The sequence below is a fragment of the Lissotriton vulgaris genome, unplaced genomic scaffold, assembly GCF_964263255.1.
Source record: "Lissotriton vulgaris unplaced genomic scaffold, aLisVul1.2 SCAFFOLD_556, whole genome shotgun sequence".
Classification (NCBI taxonomy): domain Eukaryota; kingdom Metazoa; phylum Chordata; class Amphibia; order Caudata; family Salamandridae; genus Lissotriton; species Lissotriton vulgaris.
In genome coordinates this window covers 185,640-203,975 of record NW_028248468.1, presented here as the reverse complement: position 1 = coordinate 203,975, position 18,336 = coordinate 185,640, and the positions used below count along the sequence as shown (strand labels likewise).

The following is an 18,336-nucleotide window of genomic DNA, read 5'->3' as shown; positions in this document are numbered from 1 at the left end:
TTCACTTTCTTAACTACATAGTCTTCAGGGCTTCAAACCATGGAACCTCATAGGGATATCCTTAAGGGGCGACATATGGAGGTAGGATAATAAGCTTACCTGGGGAGAGTTGCAGACTCAATACGATTTAACACCTACTGAAGTATTCAGATATCTAAAGTAGGCATGGGCGGAAAATCCGTTCCGCTCGCGGATTTTGCGGATTTTCGGGAAATCCGCAATCCGCGAGATTTGCGAATCTCCCGCAAAATCCGCAAATCCGCGAGCAGCCGATTTTGCTCGCACTGCTCGCACTGTTCGCGTGAGTTCGCGTGAGTTCGCGCCCCGCGAATAAGTGCAAAATTGCAGAAATACGATTTTAGCAAAACTGAAAGTAACTACTTACCAGGTTCAAAAGTTCAGGCTCATCATTAGTAGCCATTTCCTGTAGTGCTTCCTGAGGGGCCCCTCCAGAGTTCAGTTGCCAGTTGAAACTATTATGTGACCCTGCTCTGAACCTCAGAATAGTTACACATATGCCACAAAGGTCCTGAATTACAGCTAAGGGAGACAAGCAGGAGCCAGGCTGGAAGTTAAAATCCATTAATCAGCCCCTAATTCATTATTGTCAGTTGGGGCAGGGCAGGTGTTGTAACTAATTTTGCAACAATGAAAGCACTTAGCAAGTGCAAAAGATCACTAATCAGGGCGCACTAAGGAAGCAGGTGCCAGCTAAAAAAATATTCTGTGACACATTAATCAGCCCCAAATTAATTCAGGTCACTTGAGGCAGGGAAGGTGTGCTTTGCTTTGCCGAAAATAATGTACACTGGACAACCAGAGGGTGTGGTGATGAAACAGAGGGTGGCATGGGTGGGCCAGAGGGTGGCATGAGTAGTCAGAGAGTGGCAGTGGTGACAGAGAGTGGCAGTGATGAAGAAGAGTGTCCCAAACAGGCTGGACACGTAGAAACAACAAGTTCGCGAAACTTGCGACCCGACAGGTAAGTTCGCAATTTGCGAAAGTGTACAAAACCCTCGCGAACTGGCAGAAACACGGGCGAACACAAAAAAAAAAAAATCCGCAAATTCGCGGGAATTCGCGGATTTTGCGGATTGCGAATCCGCAAATCCGCAAAATTCGCGAACGCGAGATCCGCAAAATTCGCTCATGCCTATTCTAAAGCTTCAGAATGCTCTCAAAATACACATTTCTAATAGCACTTCTATTCCCTATTCCTCCCACCTAGAAGATAGAGTCCTCGCTGAACCACTACCCAAGAAAAGGATTTCCCTAATATACAAAAAACTAATAAAAAAACTCCCCTAATACTCTTATAGCACTGAAGGTTAAGTGGGAGGGCAATATTGGGGACTGTGAAGAGGGAGAATGGGAAGAGGCACTGGGAAATGACCATACACGCAGGGTTTTGACTGATCTACTTGCGTATACTACACCATTCTTATTATTCACGCACAGAAATCCAGGCCATGGACCATTCTTTAACTGACCTCTGTCTCCAGGGTTGTGGTGAAAGGAGAACTTTCTTTTTCATCATATGGTAATGCCCGATGGTACCAACCTTTTGGACAGAATTACAAAGATTTATGGGAGAGGTGACAATGAAGGTCCCCCCAGAAACTGCAAAAATATGTCTTTTACACATTTGGCTAGAGGAACCACCACCAAAATATGTTAAGACATGGTTATCACTGGGCCTTATAGTGGCCAAACAAAACATTGCATGCCTTAGGGGGCGGCAGGGGTTCCCAACAGTGGGGGATTGGGAGCGGGGCATGGATTGGCGCATGACAAATGAAAAAATGATACACCTGTGGAGAGGTTGGTCACGCACATAGGAGAAAATATGGGCAGGGGGACGCTAATACTGAGGCCTTGACTTGGAACAAATCCCGCCGTATGCAGGTCTAGAGTAGGGCTCCCTCTGAACTTCAGAGACATGGTTATAAAGTGTTAATTTACACAGTAAACTAAACAGCTAATCTAATCCGTTTGTTTCACTTTGAAGGGGTCTTACCCCCCATTTTGTTAAGGGACGTATACAAATGCAATGTAACATATATTTCGCTGTTCAAATTTGTATGGTTTTTGTCTTCTTTCTGCTGAAAACATTAAAGAAATACTTTAAAAAAAATACACAAACAAATGGCTATGTGCATTGGGGTCTAAGACCTGGGTCTACGGCAGCATTAGTGGAGAGTTGCTATTCAATTTCCAAGATCAAGGAATTTTTGACTATTTGGGTTGCGATTTGTAAAATGCACATGTATTCCCAGAGAAATCATGGCTCTCTGGAATTGCGTTAGCTATGATTTAAGTAGGCTTCTGTAAAGTGGCAGATTATGCAGAGGCTTTGTTAAAGGAGGACATGACCAATAGCATGCTTCCAAGGGAGAATAATCAGTGACTAGCAATATGGATAACACATTTAGATGATGTGGACTATCACAGTGAGAAGAAAGTCAAATATGAAACAGAGTTCTGGCAGGCTCCACTGGATTGCCCATTTTTGTCAGCCAAAAAGAGTGTGCTCATGAGGAAGTAGTTCTGTTTTACTCTGAATGAATGAATAATTCTATTCAATTATAAGAACGTATGGTCATAAAAGTTAGAATGACAAAAGATATATTAAAAAAAGATTGAATTGCAAACGTTCACCGCAGTTTTTAAAAATGACAGCAGCAAGACAAATATCTAACTCAGACTAGGATAAATGCTTACAGACTCAGAACAGAATTGCCCTAATGCGAAACAGAAAAGAATATGGATAATACCAATTCTGAATCTAGTCAAGAGAACTCTTTCCCAAGAGTTGATGGTAAGCATAACATAGAGTTTCGATGGTAGTATAGCGCCCTAACATGAGTTTAACTGACTCAGTAAGCTTTCTATTCAGCCTCCTGCATTCCAGGAAAGTATTGTTGACCCACAGTTTGTCAGACGTATTCACAGAGGGTGGGTCAGTAAATTGGAGTTGCCTACCAATTCAACCATAATATTTTTCAAATAATGCAGCCTAGGAATCTTTATACAGTTCAAACAACCCAGTATAACCCTTTGATTCGAGGTAGTATTAGGACTTGACCATATAGAGACCCACAGCAAAAGAAGAGCAGCTTCTATCGCATCCTCAATCTATTTCAATTCATGCTCCTTTGACTAAAGTAATGTAGACCCGCGTCTTTGCATTTACAAATTTTAGATAGTACATTACTAGTATGCGCCATGTCTGTTTTTTTGAAAAACATTATGAGAATCTGTGTTGACGCATAACGTCTATTTGTGATTAAAGTCTGGAATGTACCATCCTGTAGGATAACCTACCCTATTTAAATGCACCTCTGCACCATGTGATGGATAACGTTTTAACTAATGTACATATCGAACTTTTTTTTATTCGTTTTTATCTATGTATGTGCTTTTATGATTTTAATTGTCTAAAATCGAATAAAGATCATTTTGATTTGATTTGATTTGACTAAAGTAATGAGGACAACTCATGAGTAAAGAAAGTAAACATTAGCAAAGTCGATTCTTCTCTACTCGGAGGACGGTGCTTTTTGATATTAAGATGCAGGTCCAAACATTGTGACTCGGCCCTCCCTAAAGCCAGACTGAGATTCACAAGTGATGCTATTGTTCTTTGTTCATGCCATCATTTTATGATGCAATACTCTACCCACCACTTTGACCACAGAACAGAATCAATTAAAGAAATGTGGCGATTGCAGCAAGGAATGGTTGTTTTGCCTTTTTTTAAAGCAGGAACAATGCCTTTTATAGATCCATGGGAGCCCCATCTGGTGCAGGAGCTTTGCCAGAAGGACTTAAGGTAATGCTCAGGCTACCTCCTGGCATCCAAAAGTTAAATAAGATGCTCATCGGAGAGGGGCTAACATCCTGGATATCCTCAATGGTACAATTACTGTTTGTTCGACAATAGATGGCCTGAAAGTTGTTAGTCCAGCTTTCAGCTGAAATATGTGCCCCCAAGTAAGGTGAAATATTGTTGCCATTCTTCACCTTGTTAACCAGCTGCCAAGAAGCTGCTGGGTCTTTGTGGTGGCAAGCCACCAATAAAGTGTGCCAACGAGCTCCTTTAAATCCAGCTTTCCTGTGTTTAGTACCAGCTGTATAAAGAGCTCTACACTGAGCAATTTCAAACCTATTACTAGGTTTTGCAGAAAGAGAAGCACAGAGCTGTCTGTTTGAGAAAGAGCTGGAGGAATCAACACATTTTGGAGTACCTTCAACCGAACCAAACACTGATCTGGTGAGTGGGCCCTTAACCAGATGATTCATTGCTATAACGCCCTTAACAATATCAGCAGGACTAGCCTCACTGGTATAAAAACAATCTAAGTGCGGTCTCGCAAAATTACTTTAAAACATTTTCGGATCAGAGGGTTTCCAGGTGAGGACCTTTTCCTTTGTTTTCTGCTGCAGGATGAGGGGCGTCATTGGAAACACGGCGACAATTGATGACTGGAAGTAAACAGGTAGCTATTAAGAATGGTCATCGTAGATTTTGTTGAGTACCTCTCCTTATAGATAACCAGTTAAACTTCTATAAATAAGTATATAATCAATAATGGAGCTACGGCCATATAGAAAAAAAGATAGGGATGGGACTTCTTTTTTAGACGTTAATAATATCCCACTCAGCTATGCAATTAAATAGCAGGGCATCCTTGGCAAAGTGTTGGATATGCATATTATCTTTGTCGAACTGCATAGTACAGTTTGTGAAGAAAAAGGTATTCCCAAGCAACCTGGCATTAAAATCACTACAAATAATCAGGTGAAACACATTCTGAAAGAACTTAGGCTTCATACAAATAGTATCAATAAAGTTGAATAGATCAATAACATTACGATTTCCCTGTTAGGACAAATCTTCATTATAACATTTAACAAGGCAGAATTCATAGGTTTTCAATGATACAGAGAATGTTTGTACCCCTCTATAGTCCCCTCCATAGTCAGCATCAAACTGAGTGATTAGGTAACATAAAGATAGGCTAAACACATTGGAAGACCCCCCCACAGTCGTCCTACCAGACCCAGAGGCACCAGAGGCTTTAGAAAAGAAGGAATAGTTGTCAAAATGTAAATCAGTGATAGGCCAAGTTTCCTGAAGTGCTATGTTATCTAAACTATTTACAAATAAACATCAACCACACAAATGTATTTTGGAGCTGTTACCGGCTATGTTCCAAAGGAGAGTAAATATCATTCCATCCACGTTCTGCTGAGGCACAATCCAATCAAAGCTATCGCCTCCCTCATGCCCCAAATCACATTTTGACATGTGATGTAAATGTAAATGTAAATGTAAATGTGCTTCTCTTAAAGTACAGGACTAGGTCACAATAAATGAAAAATGGTCATGCTACCAAGACTACTGTATTACTTTATGAATCTGCCTATACTCATTCCCCGTAAGGCGTTCTGCATGTTTGATAAATCAATTAACCAGGGGTTTGTAAAGCACAGGAGGGCTGCTAATTCATCTTGGTGTGGATGTTCAGTCGAAGAGCTAGGTCTTGAGGTACTTCCTGAACTGGGTCAATTACGCGGATTGCCTCAGGTGGAGGGGCAGGGTGTTTCAGGTCTTGATTAGGCATGGGCGGATTTTGCGGATTGGCAATCCGCGAATTTGCGGATTTGCGAATTTGCGGATTGCGAAAATCCGCAAAATCCGCGAATCCTCGCGGTTTTTTTTTTTTTATGTTCGCACGGGTTTCTGCAAGTTCGCGAGGGTTTTGTGCAATTTCGCAAATTGCGAAACTGTACAAAACGCTTGCGACCTTGCAGAAACCCGTGCGAACACAATGCGCCCAGTAGGGTATGTGCCTCTTGTGTGTATAAAAGGTCAGAGAAAGATCAGTTCAGCAGATGAAGAGAAAGAAGCTCCTCGTTACAGGAACAGCACGGGTATTGCGCTCGTGAAAGTCAAGGATGCAAAGCCTATCCAGCATCACAGCTGATTTTCCAAGGTAGATTTGGGAAGAAGGCACACCTGTCCAGCCTTGACGACGCTCACGATTGTTTTTGGGCTAATGAATGAGTCACTGAATTTGAGCATCAACTAGTTCGAGCGACCATGTGTGTGTTACTATGCAATCGCCCCGAAGGGCGCAGGGGTCCCTTGAGTGAGCTGTGAGCTGTAACTATTTTACAATGGCGCCAGCAAGCTGCCAGCGCCGTTGTAAAATAGTTACAAAGTTAGCTTGCACAGGAAGCACTTAGATAAAATAAAGCAGCACCTGCTTCGTTTTATCTAGTGGTTCCTGTGCAAGCTAACTTTGTAACTATTTTACAACGGCGCTGGCAGCTTGCTGGCGCCATTGTAAAATAGTTCCATGAGTGGGGGTTCAACTTTTGAACCCGTTACGTCCGCTGATTTTTTTTTGCGGATTTTGCGGGAAATCCGCAACATTCGCGGATTGCGGATTTCCCAAAAATCCGCAAAATCCTCGGGCGTAACGGATTTCCCGCTCACCCTTAGTCTTGATGGTGAGGTAGGAAAAGGATCTTCCTCCGGTTCTGATCATGTGGATCCATAGAACGGATACCAGGGCGAGTTGGGCAGAGCAAAGTTGTCTGGCGGGTGCGTGGAAAGCGAGACGGTGCTTTAGATATTCTGGTCCTGCGTTGTGGAGAGCCTTGTAATCATGTGTGAGTAAAATGTAAATTAATACTTGTTTAGCGCACTACTCACCCGCAAGGGTCTCAAGGCGCTTGTACGAATACCGCTGTGGAACCCATTCTGGCTTTCCCTGTGAGGCGTCCACTTCTGGGCACCCCCAAGGTGGAGGCCAGGCATCTTTAGCGTTGTGGGGGCCATTGTGGAGATTAAGCAAGCTACTGCCCAGAGTTGCAGAGTGGGACTCCATGATTGGAATAGGCACCGAGGAGAGAATTATCAGGTCCGTGGAATTTTAAGCCCAAGACCCGCCGAGGCGTGGAATTGTACCCTGGTCCCGGGCAAGACCTCTGCATCAGGGTCTGCCGCTCTAATCATTGAGCCACACTTCTCCGTAAGATGAGTAAGATGGTATGTTGGGGGATCGATCTGGATCTACCCTACCTAAGCTTCAATTGCTTACAACTGATCGGAGTCTTTGGGTCCTGAATGTTTAACATTAATATCTAATGGTCCAACTACAGTTGCCAGCCCACTGATTTGAGGTAATTAACCTAGAAGAAGCATTGTAAACTCTTGACAGGGACATTCTGAACAATTTACAGGAAATGCTCCTTCCACAATCATCCCTGCCCACACACCTTAACAGCTACTTCACATAGCTTACAGTTGCTATTGTAAAGTGAAGTGAAGTAGTGTGGCTCACTGGTTAGAGGCGGCAGACCCGAGAGCAGAGGACGGCCCGGGACCAGGGTTCGATTCCCGACGCGGCAGGTTTCCGGACCAGGGTCAGCGGACTCGATAATTCTCTCGCCTCGGTGCCCACTCTGATCAGCGATCACACTCGGCAACTCTGGGCACTAGCTTGCCTCATCTTCACTAACGGCCCCACCAGACCGCCGGGGATGCCTGGTCTCAACCCTGGAGATACCCATTAAGGGACCATCTCTCAGGGAAGCCAGGAAGGGTTTCGCAGCGGTCGAAGCGCGGAGGTACCCCTTCGGGAGTGAGTCCTGTGCTATATAAGCACACAATTAAAGCACTGAAAGGTTGCTGCAATATACACCATGGCCCGTATTACAGAAGTGCCCAGGGGACACAACGGGCATTTGCGCCTGCTTTATGCACCCCTGGGGAACTTTGGTATTACAGAAGGTGTCGTAGATGCTTGTGCAGCCCCTCCTGTAATACAGATAGCACTGGTGCGCATGCAGCACCACTACTATTGAGAGAGGACGTGCCCTCATTTGCATGGGGGTGTGGCCCCCTACAAATGCACGAATCACTTTGCCTCTGCACCCATACCGTACTACCGACGTGGGCACAGAGGCAAACATGCCCTTGGGAGGTGCAGCAAAAGTGTGCCATAGAAAGATGGCACACCGTCAGTGCGCACCCTCAGGGTAGCCCTCTCAGGAGATGAAAGGGGTACTTAAGGACCCTCAAGACACCCGCCTGTAGGTGGGTACAGTGACTCACTGCACCCGCTTGCAAGAAGATCTCTAATCCCTTTTAAATTTACTGGTGGGTTGCAACCTGCACAGAGAAAAACAGTAGGTTTTAAACAGCCACTTCGTTTTTCCCTCAAGTGGTTGCCCTGAGGGCTGTACTTTCTTCCTAATAGGGTGCACTTTCCTTGATTGCACACTGGCTGTTGGACTTGGCCCTTTTTGCGGGGTCGTCCCCGAACTTTTTACCTTCCTCCTGGTAGTTTTTCTGACCTGATGTTGGTGGTTTTAGGACTCTGGGCACTTTATCACAGCTGTTCAGTGGTAAAGTGCATTCGCTGTCTATGCTAAATGTGGTAAGATTGGTCTACACCTGTTTGGCCTATTTAATTTACTGATAAGTCCCTTGTAAAGTGATATGTCATATACCCGGGGCCAGTAAATGAAATGCTACTGGTGGGCTTGCAGTGCTGCTTGCAGGCCCACCAAAGTAGCCTTTCAAATAAACCTGTCTCAGGCCTCTGCCATTGCAGGGCCTGCGCGTGCAGTTTACTGCAGCTGTGAAGTGGCAGATAAAGTGGCTGCCATGTCCGTGACTCCCCTTTTACTACATATCAGTCACCCCTAAGTTAGGCCCTAGCTAGCCCTATGGGCTGGGTGCGCTGTAGGTAAAAGGTAGGACATGTGCCTTAACTATGTGGCATGTCTATTTTGGTTTCTCACTACTGGGAGGCTGCCCTCTCATGGGAATGCATTGGGGATTCCCTGATATGTGTTTCAGTGATAAATCCTGACATGAGAGGAGTAGCGTGATCAAGTATGGTATGTTTGGAATAGTGGTGATAAATGCTGCTCTGATGGTGTTCACTGATTTATTATCACTATTTTAGAAATGCCACTTTTAAAAGTGGGCATTTCTGTGTTCTATGTGTCTTTGTGCCTGGCTGTTGTGTATTGTATGTATGGCTCTGGATGACAGGGGCTGGTGAGGTGCAGTGGCTCCAGAGGAGCTAGGTGAGTCAGTGCTAGGCTGGATAGGCCGTTCTGCATTTGGAGTAGTGGGAGGAGTAGCACCTGACCCTGAATAGGACTGTGCCTACCTTCCACAATGCTGGCTCCTGTGGTGTGTCTGGGGCCAGAGCCTACACTAACATCTCTGCAGTGCATACCCCTCAGTGCCTCTACATACTCTGCAGTATTTACTGCAGAGTATGCAAGTTTGCCAAGGGGTATGCACTGCAAAGATTTTTTAAAAGGTCAGGAAAGGGAGCAGTCATTCTGTGTTTAAAACCACTGCAGTGATTTTTAGGTCTCGCGCCTGCGATGCATATGGCGAAGCCATATGCCATCGCGCAGGCGCGATACTAATGCTGCCGGGTCTGCTTCCCAGGAGACAGGAGATGTCACGCGCACGCTCTGGAAAGCGATCGGCGCCGGCCGCGCGCGTTTCCCAATCTCCTGTCTCTCTGGGAAGCACACCAGCAAGCCCAGCAAGCCCCGTCAAAGTATCACGAGTGAACGCAGTAAGAGTTGTGCAACTCTAAACCTGACCCGCCGGAGCCATGCATCAAGAATATTTTCATACCTTACCTCTTTCTGCTACTCCTTCCTCGAGAAAAAACACACTCCCCACATCTGGAATCATGAACAAGGAAGGAGCCTCCGCAAAAATGTGTGTAAAAAGTAAAACACAGTCAGCGAGTGGTCATAGTGCCATTACCCGTTCTTTTCTGATAATGTTTAATCCCCACGGATTTCATTCGGGTTCCAATTCAGAATCATTCCACATTACCCTTCTTTGAGACTCAAAGGTCAATTCAAAGGAAATGTTGGGACTACGGCTTTAAGTGGAGTGGGTCTCCCTGGTTCTTAGCCCGCCAGTCATTAAAAACTAACATTGTAACAGGCGCCTGTCTGGTCCTTGTGAGCTTTATGCTACAGGCAGACCCCATGATATTTATTTTTAACAATAACTGTACAAACGTTAAGGAATTCCATCTCAAGGATGCAGGACCTGTTTACGTTTAAATTGTTTTATTTGGTCGTGCATTCTTTGATTGTTTGCTTTTTCCAGGATATTGTTTTATAGTTTTTCTCGTGCAGCATGTTGCTCTTGTATGGAGCCGAGTCTCTGTATCTCCGAGTTCTCTTTGTGAGTGGCTGTTAATCACTTGCATAATTGCAAGCGCTGGAGCGGAGGCTGTAGACAGCGTTTGTCTGAAGGTGTCAGCCAGTCACATTGGGTCATAAAAGTGCGCAGAACACGTGCTCGTCAAACACTGGACTCTACAGAACAGTGGTCACGCGCTTCAATTGAATTTGTGATTTAAGTATACTTTTCAGGCCATGCCCTTCATTACATAAGACACGTCTTTTGAAAATGATTCATAGCTAAACCTTTTAGCTCATGGCTTTTTTGTGTTTTTGAGTGACTGCCATGTATTATTTTATTTTACCTGTTCTTGTTTCTGCAATGTGTAAATTTTTTATATTCTTCCCATGTAACGTACTTGGTTCTATTGTGAAGCGCTGTGACACCTTTGGGTAAAGTCCGCGCTATATAAAAATGCATTAAATGAAAATGGCTAAACCTCTTAGGTCATACCCGTTTTAGAGGCCTTCTACTTATTTTATCCCACTTGGTCATCGGTGTGACTTTTTCTTTAGATAGGGAGAGATCTTGGTGTTAGATAGAGCCACAGCTGCCGACTTTGCAACTGGGAACCAGGTTCGAGTACTGGCATTGCCTCAACAGCCTGTGATTTTGGGCACCTCACCTCATCTCCCCGTGTCTGATTTCGTGATTACAAGCTGCTTTATGGTCTATCCTGCATGGTGTAAGTCTCGACGCTAATACGTTGTTGATTCGACACCATTGTTCGTGATTGAAACGGGATGTCCTTGTGAGGGCGAGGGGGTACCACTAGCCGAGCGCGCCTTACCCTCCCTGAACCTCCCGCCCGCATTCTTCTCCTAGAACGCTCTTTTTCTCACCTTTTTAATCCACCCCGACCCCCTGGTGGTGTCTCTTACTGGTTGCCCTTAAATGTTTTCTTCCAGTAGCCAGCTGCCAGACTTTGCGCATACACTTTTATATTTTGTGGTCGCAGAAGTCTGTTGTAATGGGTGTTGTGGCAAAAAGTAGCATTTAGGGATGCTCGCTGTCGACACTACAGACAAAACGGGTGTAGTCGTGCCATCATTTGATTATTTTAGTCACGAATTGCCTATGTGATTTTTTGTTTGTTTTTCTTGATTTAGTTATCAAATCTGGTTGCACCGAATGAGTTTTGATTGTGGTAGCTGCTCGTTTCCTGAGAACTTATTAAATAATGTTTAGGAACCATGTACTTACATAGAGCTTTCCATGTGCGTAAATATCTGGCTGTGGGAGTTGAATGGTTGTCACAGCCACAAACGTACTCACTTGTGGCTATTCACAAGCCACATAAAGAACTTTTCATGCCCTGAAAGATTGGCATTTACTCCTCTTATGGGCAGGAGAAAATCCCTTTACAGAGTGACATATGAGCACCTCCAAAAATGTGTTCGGTGAAGTTTCTTTACAGTGGAAAATATATCCCTTGGAGAGGGGGGAGATAAACGCTAGCCGTTGTGTTTCCAGTTGTTCTGTGTTTTTTTTCTCCTCATGCTAGTAAATGTACGTGTATATTATCGTCGGGAATAAGGGAATTCAGAAAACCTTTTGAAGATGCACCAAGGTGGTTGCGACTGAAGTAGGTTTCAAGGCTCAAGTTGCAAACATTTTGAAAAGTCTGAACCGATACCGATGTAAACTCTACCCATGCCAAATGGCAGATGTACGTCTGTTTTTGAGACAGGCCTAGAATTGTTGTTTAGCGGTATGCAGGGAAATGGATTGACTGGGTGACTCTAATGCACCACACCTGAGCTTTGCGTCTGGAGTATTTCCGCTCATGGGTATAAACGTATGAATTTTGGGAATTCACGCACATTCCCAGCAGTGCACCTGGAAAAGTGGGCCAGTTTTCCACGCATATAACGGGGAATGTATTGTGACATTTGCTGTTTCCTTAATGCAGTGTTATACCGTGGGTATAGCCAGGGCACAAGTCGTCAAAAAAGAAGTGGGGGGACGCTGTCACCGGAAGTGACGTCACAACAGGAAGTGACGTCACGAAAGGTGCTGAGCTCCATGTCCCAGAGAGGCCAAATAGTGAAGTCCAGCTGTTTAGCAGGGGGGATGGCGTCCCCCTGGTAAAATAAGTAGGGGGACGCCATCCACCCGCGTGGTACCCCGACTCGAGCCCTGGGTATAGCACGGGCTTTTAGTGAGTCCGGTCACTCTGGGTCACAGACCCACCAGAAATTAAATAGTGAGCTTGTAACAGGTACCACCTGGGCCCGAGTCCATTTTCTAAACTTACGAGGCAAAACGCAAATCAATTTCTTGTGATTGTAAAAAAAAATGTTACAGTAATCCCCAATTGAGAGCGCTGGAATTGAGGCTAAAGGCAGTGCCAGTTTCTCACAGTGGCTATCATTGGGTCATAAAGTTGTTCAGAACACATGCTATGGCCTCTCTTAGGTAACACTGGGCAATGGCTGTGTGTGCCAGCTGTAATTGTGATTCTATGCAAAAGTGTTTGAAGGAGGTACACATTTCTGTTAAAATATTGACAGAGAACTTTAAAAGAAAATTCAGTGCTCAGAGGTGAGTGGATGCGTTGTGGTGTGGGCGGATGCTGAAGAGGAGGAGGTGAATGGAAGTACAATAAGGAGGAGTGAGTGAAGAGGAAAGAGCCGAGGTGTGGAGGATTTAAAAAAGATGCAAGGAAGAAAAGGTGCCTCTAACAGAGGCTGTAGAGAAAGTGGCATGAATGGGAGTGAAGGGCTGATAGGGAGTGTCTGAGGTTTTGTTGTTACTCATTTATCTCCAAACTGCAAGAAAACATTGGCAATGCCAATGGGTCTGGCTTGCTTTATCTGGCAGACTGTTACTTTGAGATATGCTTGGTTGCAAAAGATGGAAGCTCAGAGGCATCACAATACTGGTATTGTGGCTCTCCATGGGAAGCATCAGAGTCTAGTTTACATTTGTTAAGCCACAGTCTTAATTCCATAGGCCAATGCTCTTGGAAATGATTCCTAGTTACCCTTCCTAGACCACATCCCTTTAAGAGACTCCCATCCTCTTACCCCAACATTTTTTCATACCACTTCCATCCTTGGAAATAACCCCACATTACGGCAATGGAGCTAAATTTGGAAATACTTTTTCACCTACCTTCCCCCTGGGAAAATCACTTTCCCTGCATGTCTACAATGTTCAATTTCCCTTCCCACTCTATGGACAGTTACTCTAATCTTTTATCTACCGGAATCCGGGTTTGAATGTTTCCAAGGTGGAAAGGGGTCTGAGAAGAGGTTGAGATAGTCACCTAAGTCACAAGTTGGTAGGTTTTCTCATATTCAGAAGAAAACCATGCCTTGACTCCCCACCAGCTCACACCTTCTTGCTCTGGTTTAGTGCTACATACTTGTTGGCAGCGGTGAAAATTAAAAGTCTTGTGTTTTTTTTGCAGAGCGAAGTTATTTTTCAACAACCAGCTGTTCCTAATGGCTGCTTGGGTCAAACGTTTGTATTTTTTGTTTGGCCCATCTTAGCTCACTGCTCAACACGGTAAAAACCAATAGGGAAAACAAACAATCTTTTCTGTGGCAAACCCTCCCTTGAGATCATGGAAAAATAGGCTGCTGTAAATATTGCACGGTTAATGGCTGTAGGTGTCTGGGAGGTTAAATATGTGTTGAGTTTAAAACCAGTGGCTTTCAAGTGTTTACGGACAGGTGGCTTTGTTACTGCCACCAGCACGTGCCTATTTCAATGAGGGCGACAGGCTCTGTTATTGTTAATAGTCTGGGAAGTAAACTTTCAGCGGACATCCCACTCGACACGCACATTGTTGTCAATGTATGGCAGGACTTTAAGTAATTAAAAGCACCACCACATCCACCACCACCACCACATCCACCACCACCACCACATCCACCACCACATCCACCACCACATCCACTACATCCAACACCACCACATCCACCACCACATCCACCACAGCCACCACCACATACAATGCCAATAGCTCTAACTTTTGCAAAGGCGAGACCGTTGCATTGTAAATGCTTGTTAAACATAGAGGGACTTCTCCCTCTTGCAGCTCTCATAGAAACAAATAATAATTGCAGATTAATTCTGTAGACAGAATTGAAAAGTAATTCCTTGTTACAAGAGTAATGCAGAATTTCCAAATTCCTCTCCACAGGCCTAATTACCTCCAGTGCACACTCTAAAAAAACTTCAATTGCTTTGCCTTTGTGTGTAGAACAGGTATTGCCCCACTTTTTCTCTTGCCTAACTTACTTAAAGATTGAAAAGGGGGATGCCCAGTCCAGTCTCTTTCAAGTTCTGACTGGCCTGATCTTGCCCTGGTGTTTGCCTGGGCATAGCTTGGGCATGTCCCACACATGTCCTGCACTGCGGGCACGAGAACATGCTATAAGGTGCTGAGCCCTTCCTCCTGGAACAAGGGCTGCTGGAATTAGAAGCCCCTTTGCATCCACAGCAGCCTACGAGTAGAACTCAGTCTGGAGAATGTCCTACACTACTTTGAACAAGAATGCACTATCAGATGCTGAACCCCTCCTCCTGGAACAAGGGTCGTTGTAATTAGAGGTCCCCCAGCATCCACAGCAGCTTCTGGACAGAACCAGTCATCTTGAGAGTTTTGAGGGCCGCGGGCATGAAATATTTGGCGCCTCTGTTTAGAACATCTTTAAACTTTATTATTCATTTTCCGCTAATTTAAACTCCATGATGCCAGCTAATATTGAATTGAATGTAAAAGGTAGAGAAAGAAAAATAGAGAAAAGTAATATAATGAAAAAACTCACTATTTTAGGGTGTACTTGGAAGGAGAGGCCCTGGACATTGCCCTACTTAGCCGTTCCTTAAAGCATTTCTGGGCAGAACATAATCTGCAGTTTGTTGGTAGCCTGGGAAGCCCTTGCTGGGTAGTCATGAGCTTTCGAAATCATACACATATTTCTGATTGCCTATCATATTAGAAGTTGCAAGATGCGTCCAAGGCATAGAGCTATATTATCATAATGGAATGTCCACTGACTTTCTTGATGCAAAAAAAGGGTTGGAGATGTCACCCAGCATGCAGTCCTTCTCCTACACAGTGTTTCTGATTTCATACACTCTCGCTGCCTTTGAGCTCTTGACCAGGGCCTAATTTGAGATGGTGTTTGCAGGCGGGCCCACTGGCACTCATTTTTGGTGACCAACACTTATTTATGCTCAAAAAACTTTGATCCAAAGCAAGAAAAACACAACTTGAAAGGAGGAAGAGTAGGGCACGAGTCGGGGGGTAGACGCGGGTGGACTGCATCCACCTTTTTTTCCACAGGATGTATGCCATCCACCCTGATAGAATTTGGGCCCCACTGAACAATGTGCTGAACTCAACCCGGTATAATTTCCAAACACCAGGACACTTTCAGCAGTGGTTGCACGTTGTCTTCTTTCCATCTGCAACAAGCAACAATGTGTGCAGGCGGGGAAGGGCTTTCTTATGAAGGTCTTTCTTATTTAAGACTCCTGCAAGGGCCCATAACAAGGGCCAAATTTGAGGGGTCATCAGGCCTCCTTTTTTTCGAGTCTCTTGTCTGGGAACAGTCAGGAGCCTCACTCACACCTGATGCAAATAAAGCAGAGGGGAAACAAAGACTCACACCTGGTTAGCACTTCACCCATACTTAAGAGAGGCAGCTTTTCACTTTCTTCAGTCCCTTTTTAAGAGATATGCATGCAGTGTAAGAATAGCAGATGTTTTGGTTTTTTCCAGTATTTACAAAAAGCAAATTGCATTTATAGAGAGCTTTTTTTCCTCTGAGGAGGCGTTGAAATAATTTAAGTACCACTATTTTTTTCGTGTATAGCCCGACTCATTCTAATGCAGGATGTCAGAGCGCTTTACATCAACACGTGCATATTACATGTACAATAAATGACATGTTTGTAAATGAATATACAGGATGTGTTACATAAAACTGGGGGACTGCAAGGTGTAGAAGTCATATCATCGTCCATAGCTCACTGTGCTATTGTCCTCGCAATGCGCTCAGACGTTCACATGATAGATCTGCTAACCATATATGTGGGGGCTTTAGATCTGATGTCTCTTCTTGTGATGCCACTTTCTGTAAAGTCGTGGCTTGTGATGCCACTTTTTATGATGTCAATTCCTGTGATGGCATGTGTGATGTTGTGCGCTGTGACGTCACACACTGTCATGTCATTTGCATACTGCCAAACTGAGTCAGTTCCCCACTTCTTTTTTAGGACTTGTGCCCTGAGAAAGAGATAAAAAACTGCGAGAAATGGCGAAAATAAGAGGGAAAAAGAACCTTCAAGAGTGTGCTAAAGGGGTAGAGTACCTGGTGATGGAATAAGGATGCTGGAGGTGGAATCAAGACAACGCTGCTTTGTTACTCGGCAACCCAACATTGGTCAGGGCTTCTCAGTAACATTTTGGGCCCGGTACTAATTTAAATATTTTTAAAAATAAAGCTCTGCGTTTTAGACACTTATTTTCTACGAGGTCGCCCATCCCAGGGAGCACGCGACGAGCTTTGTTTTCTGCTCCAGGGGGAGAGGTTAGGTGAGAAGACTTCATTCAGCTTGTGAACTTCAGTCCAGGCATGGCTCAGATGTCCGAGGCAGTGACGGGCGTACTAGACTGCTCTGTTATTTACAGCCGTTCGGAGGCGTCACTAGACTACCACTCTTCTGAAACTGCGCTCTTGTGAAACAGATTGTCCTCAAGTATGTGAAATATGGCGCCAGTGACGAAGCACTGAGGAAAGAAATGTTAACAGCACGCGCACGACTTGCAATTTGCCGACACCGAGTGATTATCAAAACACTCAAACTATCTCCGCCCCGCCCATCGTCTCAACGAGCAGGGGTAATGACAAGGGAGTGGCGGATAATAAAAGTATGATGAACAACGACTGGCTTATTTTAATCACTAATCAAAGAATTGTGATTTATTACACACAAAAAAAGAATGGAAAGGTGTTACACAAATCCACAGCATGTTGCAATTGAACATATTATAAATATCGATATACATTCAGCGATGGTACTGAAGCTCTACATATAAAACTTCTCCAAAGTAAAAGCACTTGAAAATTGTAGCGTTGCGGAGAGTCAATGCCCTCTGTACAGCCCCGGCAGGATCAGGCACTTGCTGCCATGAATTTTAGGTCGCAGCTAAAAAGGGGCAACCGCATAACGTCATTAACATGTTGATAGACTTCACAGTATATATAATAGGCGAGTGATGAAATGTGGTAAGGAGAGTCGGGCACAGACTCCAGGGAACCGCAAAGGTCGCGCGTGCCAGAGCATAGGTGACCTAACCAGCCAACCAGAAAACCTCACCAAAGGTGTGGGTGGGGAGCGACTAAGCACATTCCTACACTATATGTGGGGGACACTACCTGGTAAGAAATGGCCAAAGTTCCACCCAGCTACGTTTTGTAAACATTTATTCCGTATATCTTACAGAGAGCACTGGTGTTGGGAATGTGTTTGTATTTTGCACCACCTTACGAGCACGCATGGTATTCTCACTTTCTATAAAATGCAGTCACTACCAGCAGCTACTTGCTCCGGGGCTCGTGTTTCTCAAATCAATAGTGGTTTTTTTCATGAGAAATCTCTCCTCTACCTTTCAGTTGCTAAGTAGCTCGCGCCGTTATTGTATTGTGTGCTCAAATCAATAGCTGGTGAATATAAAATCCCACATGTTGTTTTTTAAAAAAAATTTTATTTCAGTAATTTTTTATTGAAAATAAAAAGCATATTTACATGGTACAGTCAGTTATGCGCCTTGCACTTGGCACAACAGTGCTGTCTGCTCGCCGGTGTACGGGGCAAGTAGCCTACCATTGGCTCAACATTCAAACCACCGGAAATGGGCTTCAAAACGGGGACTGCTTGTCCCCGTTAATAGGATTTTTGAAGGCATGATTAGAATAATTTTCCAGAAGGCTTGAAATGATAAGATCATCTACAAAAATGTAGCAATTACTGATCAAACGTCACTTTAACGAACGGGATCTGCCCTACTTGACTCCTGCAACTCATTTGACCGAACACTTTTAAAATACAAAAAGAGCCTGTGT

General features: G+C 44.4%; 1 protein-coding gene across 1 annotated transcript in view; it reads left to right on the top strand.

Annotated features, from left to right (window-relative positions):
- Nucleotides 1-11,391, top strand: part of LOC147664117 (ribosomal biogenesis factor-like) — a 35,427-nt gene extending 24,036 nt beyond the window's left edge. The window contains exon 2 of the mRNA XM_086949979.1: nucleotides 11,359-11,391. Within this exon, the coding sequence (XP_086806105.1) occupies nucleotides 11,359-11,391 (33 nt within the window). The remainder of the gene's footprint in view (nucleotides 1-11,358) is intronic.
- Nucleotides 11,392-18,336: the final 6,945 nt, after the last annotated feature.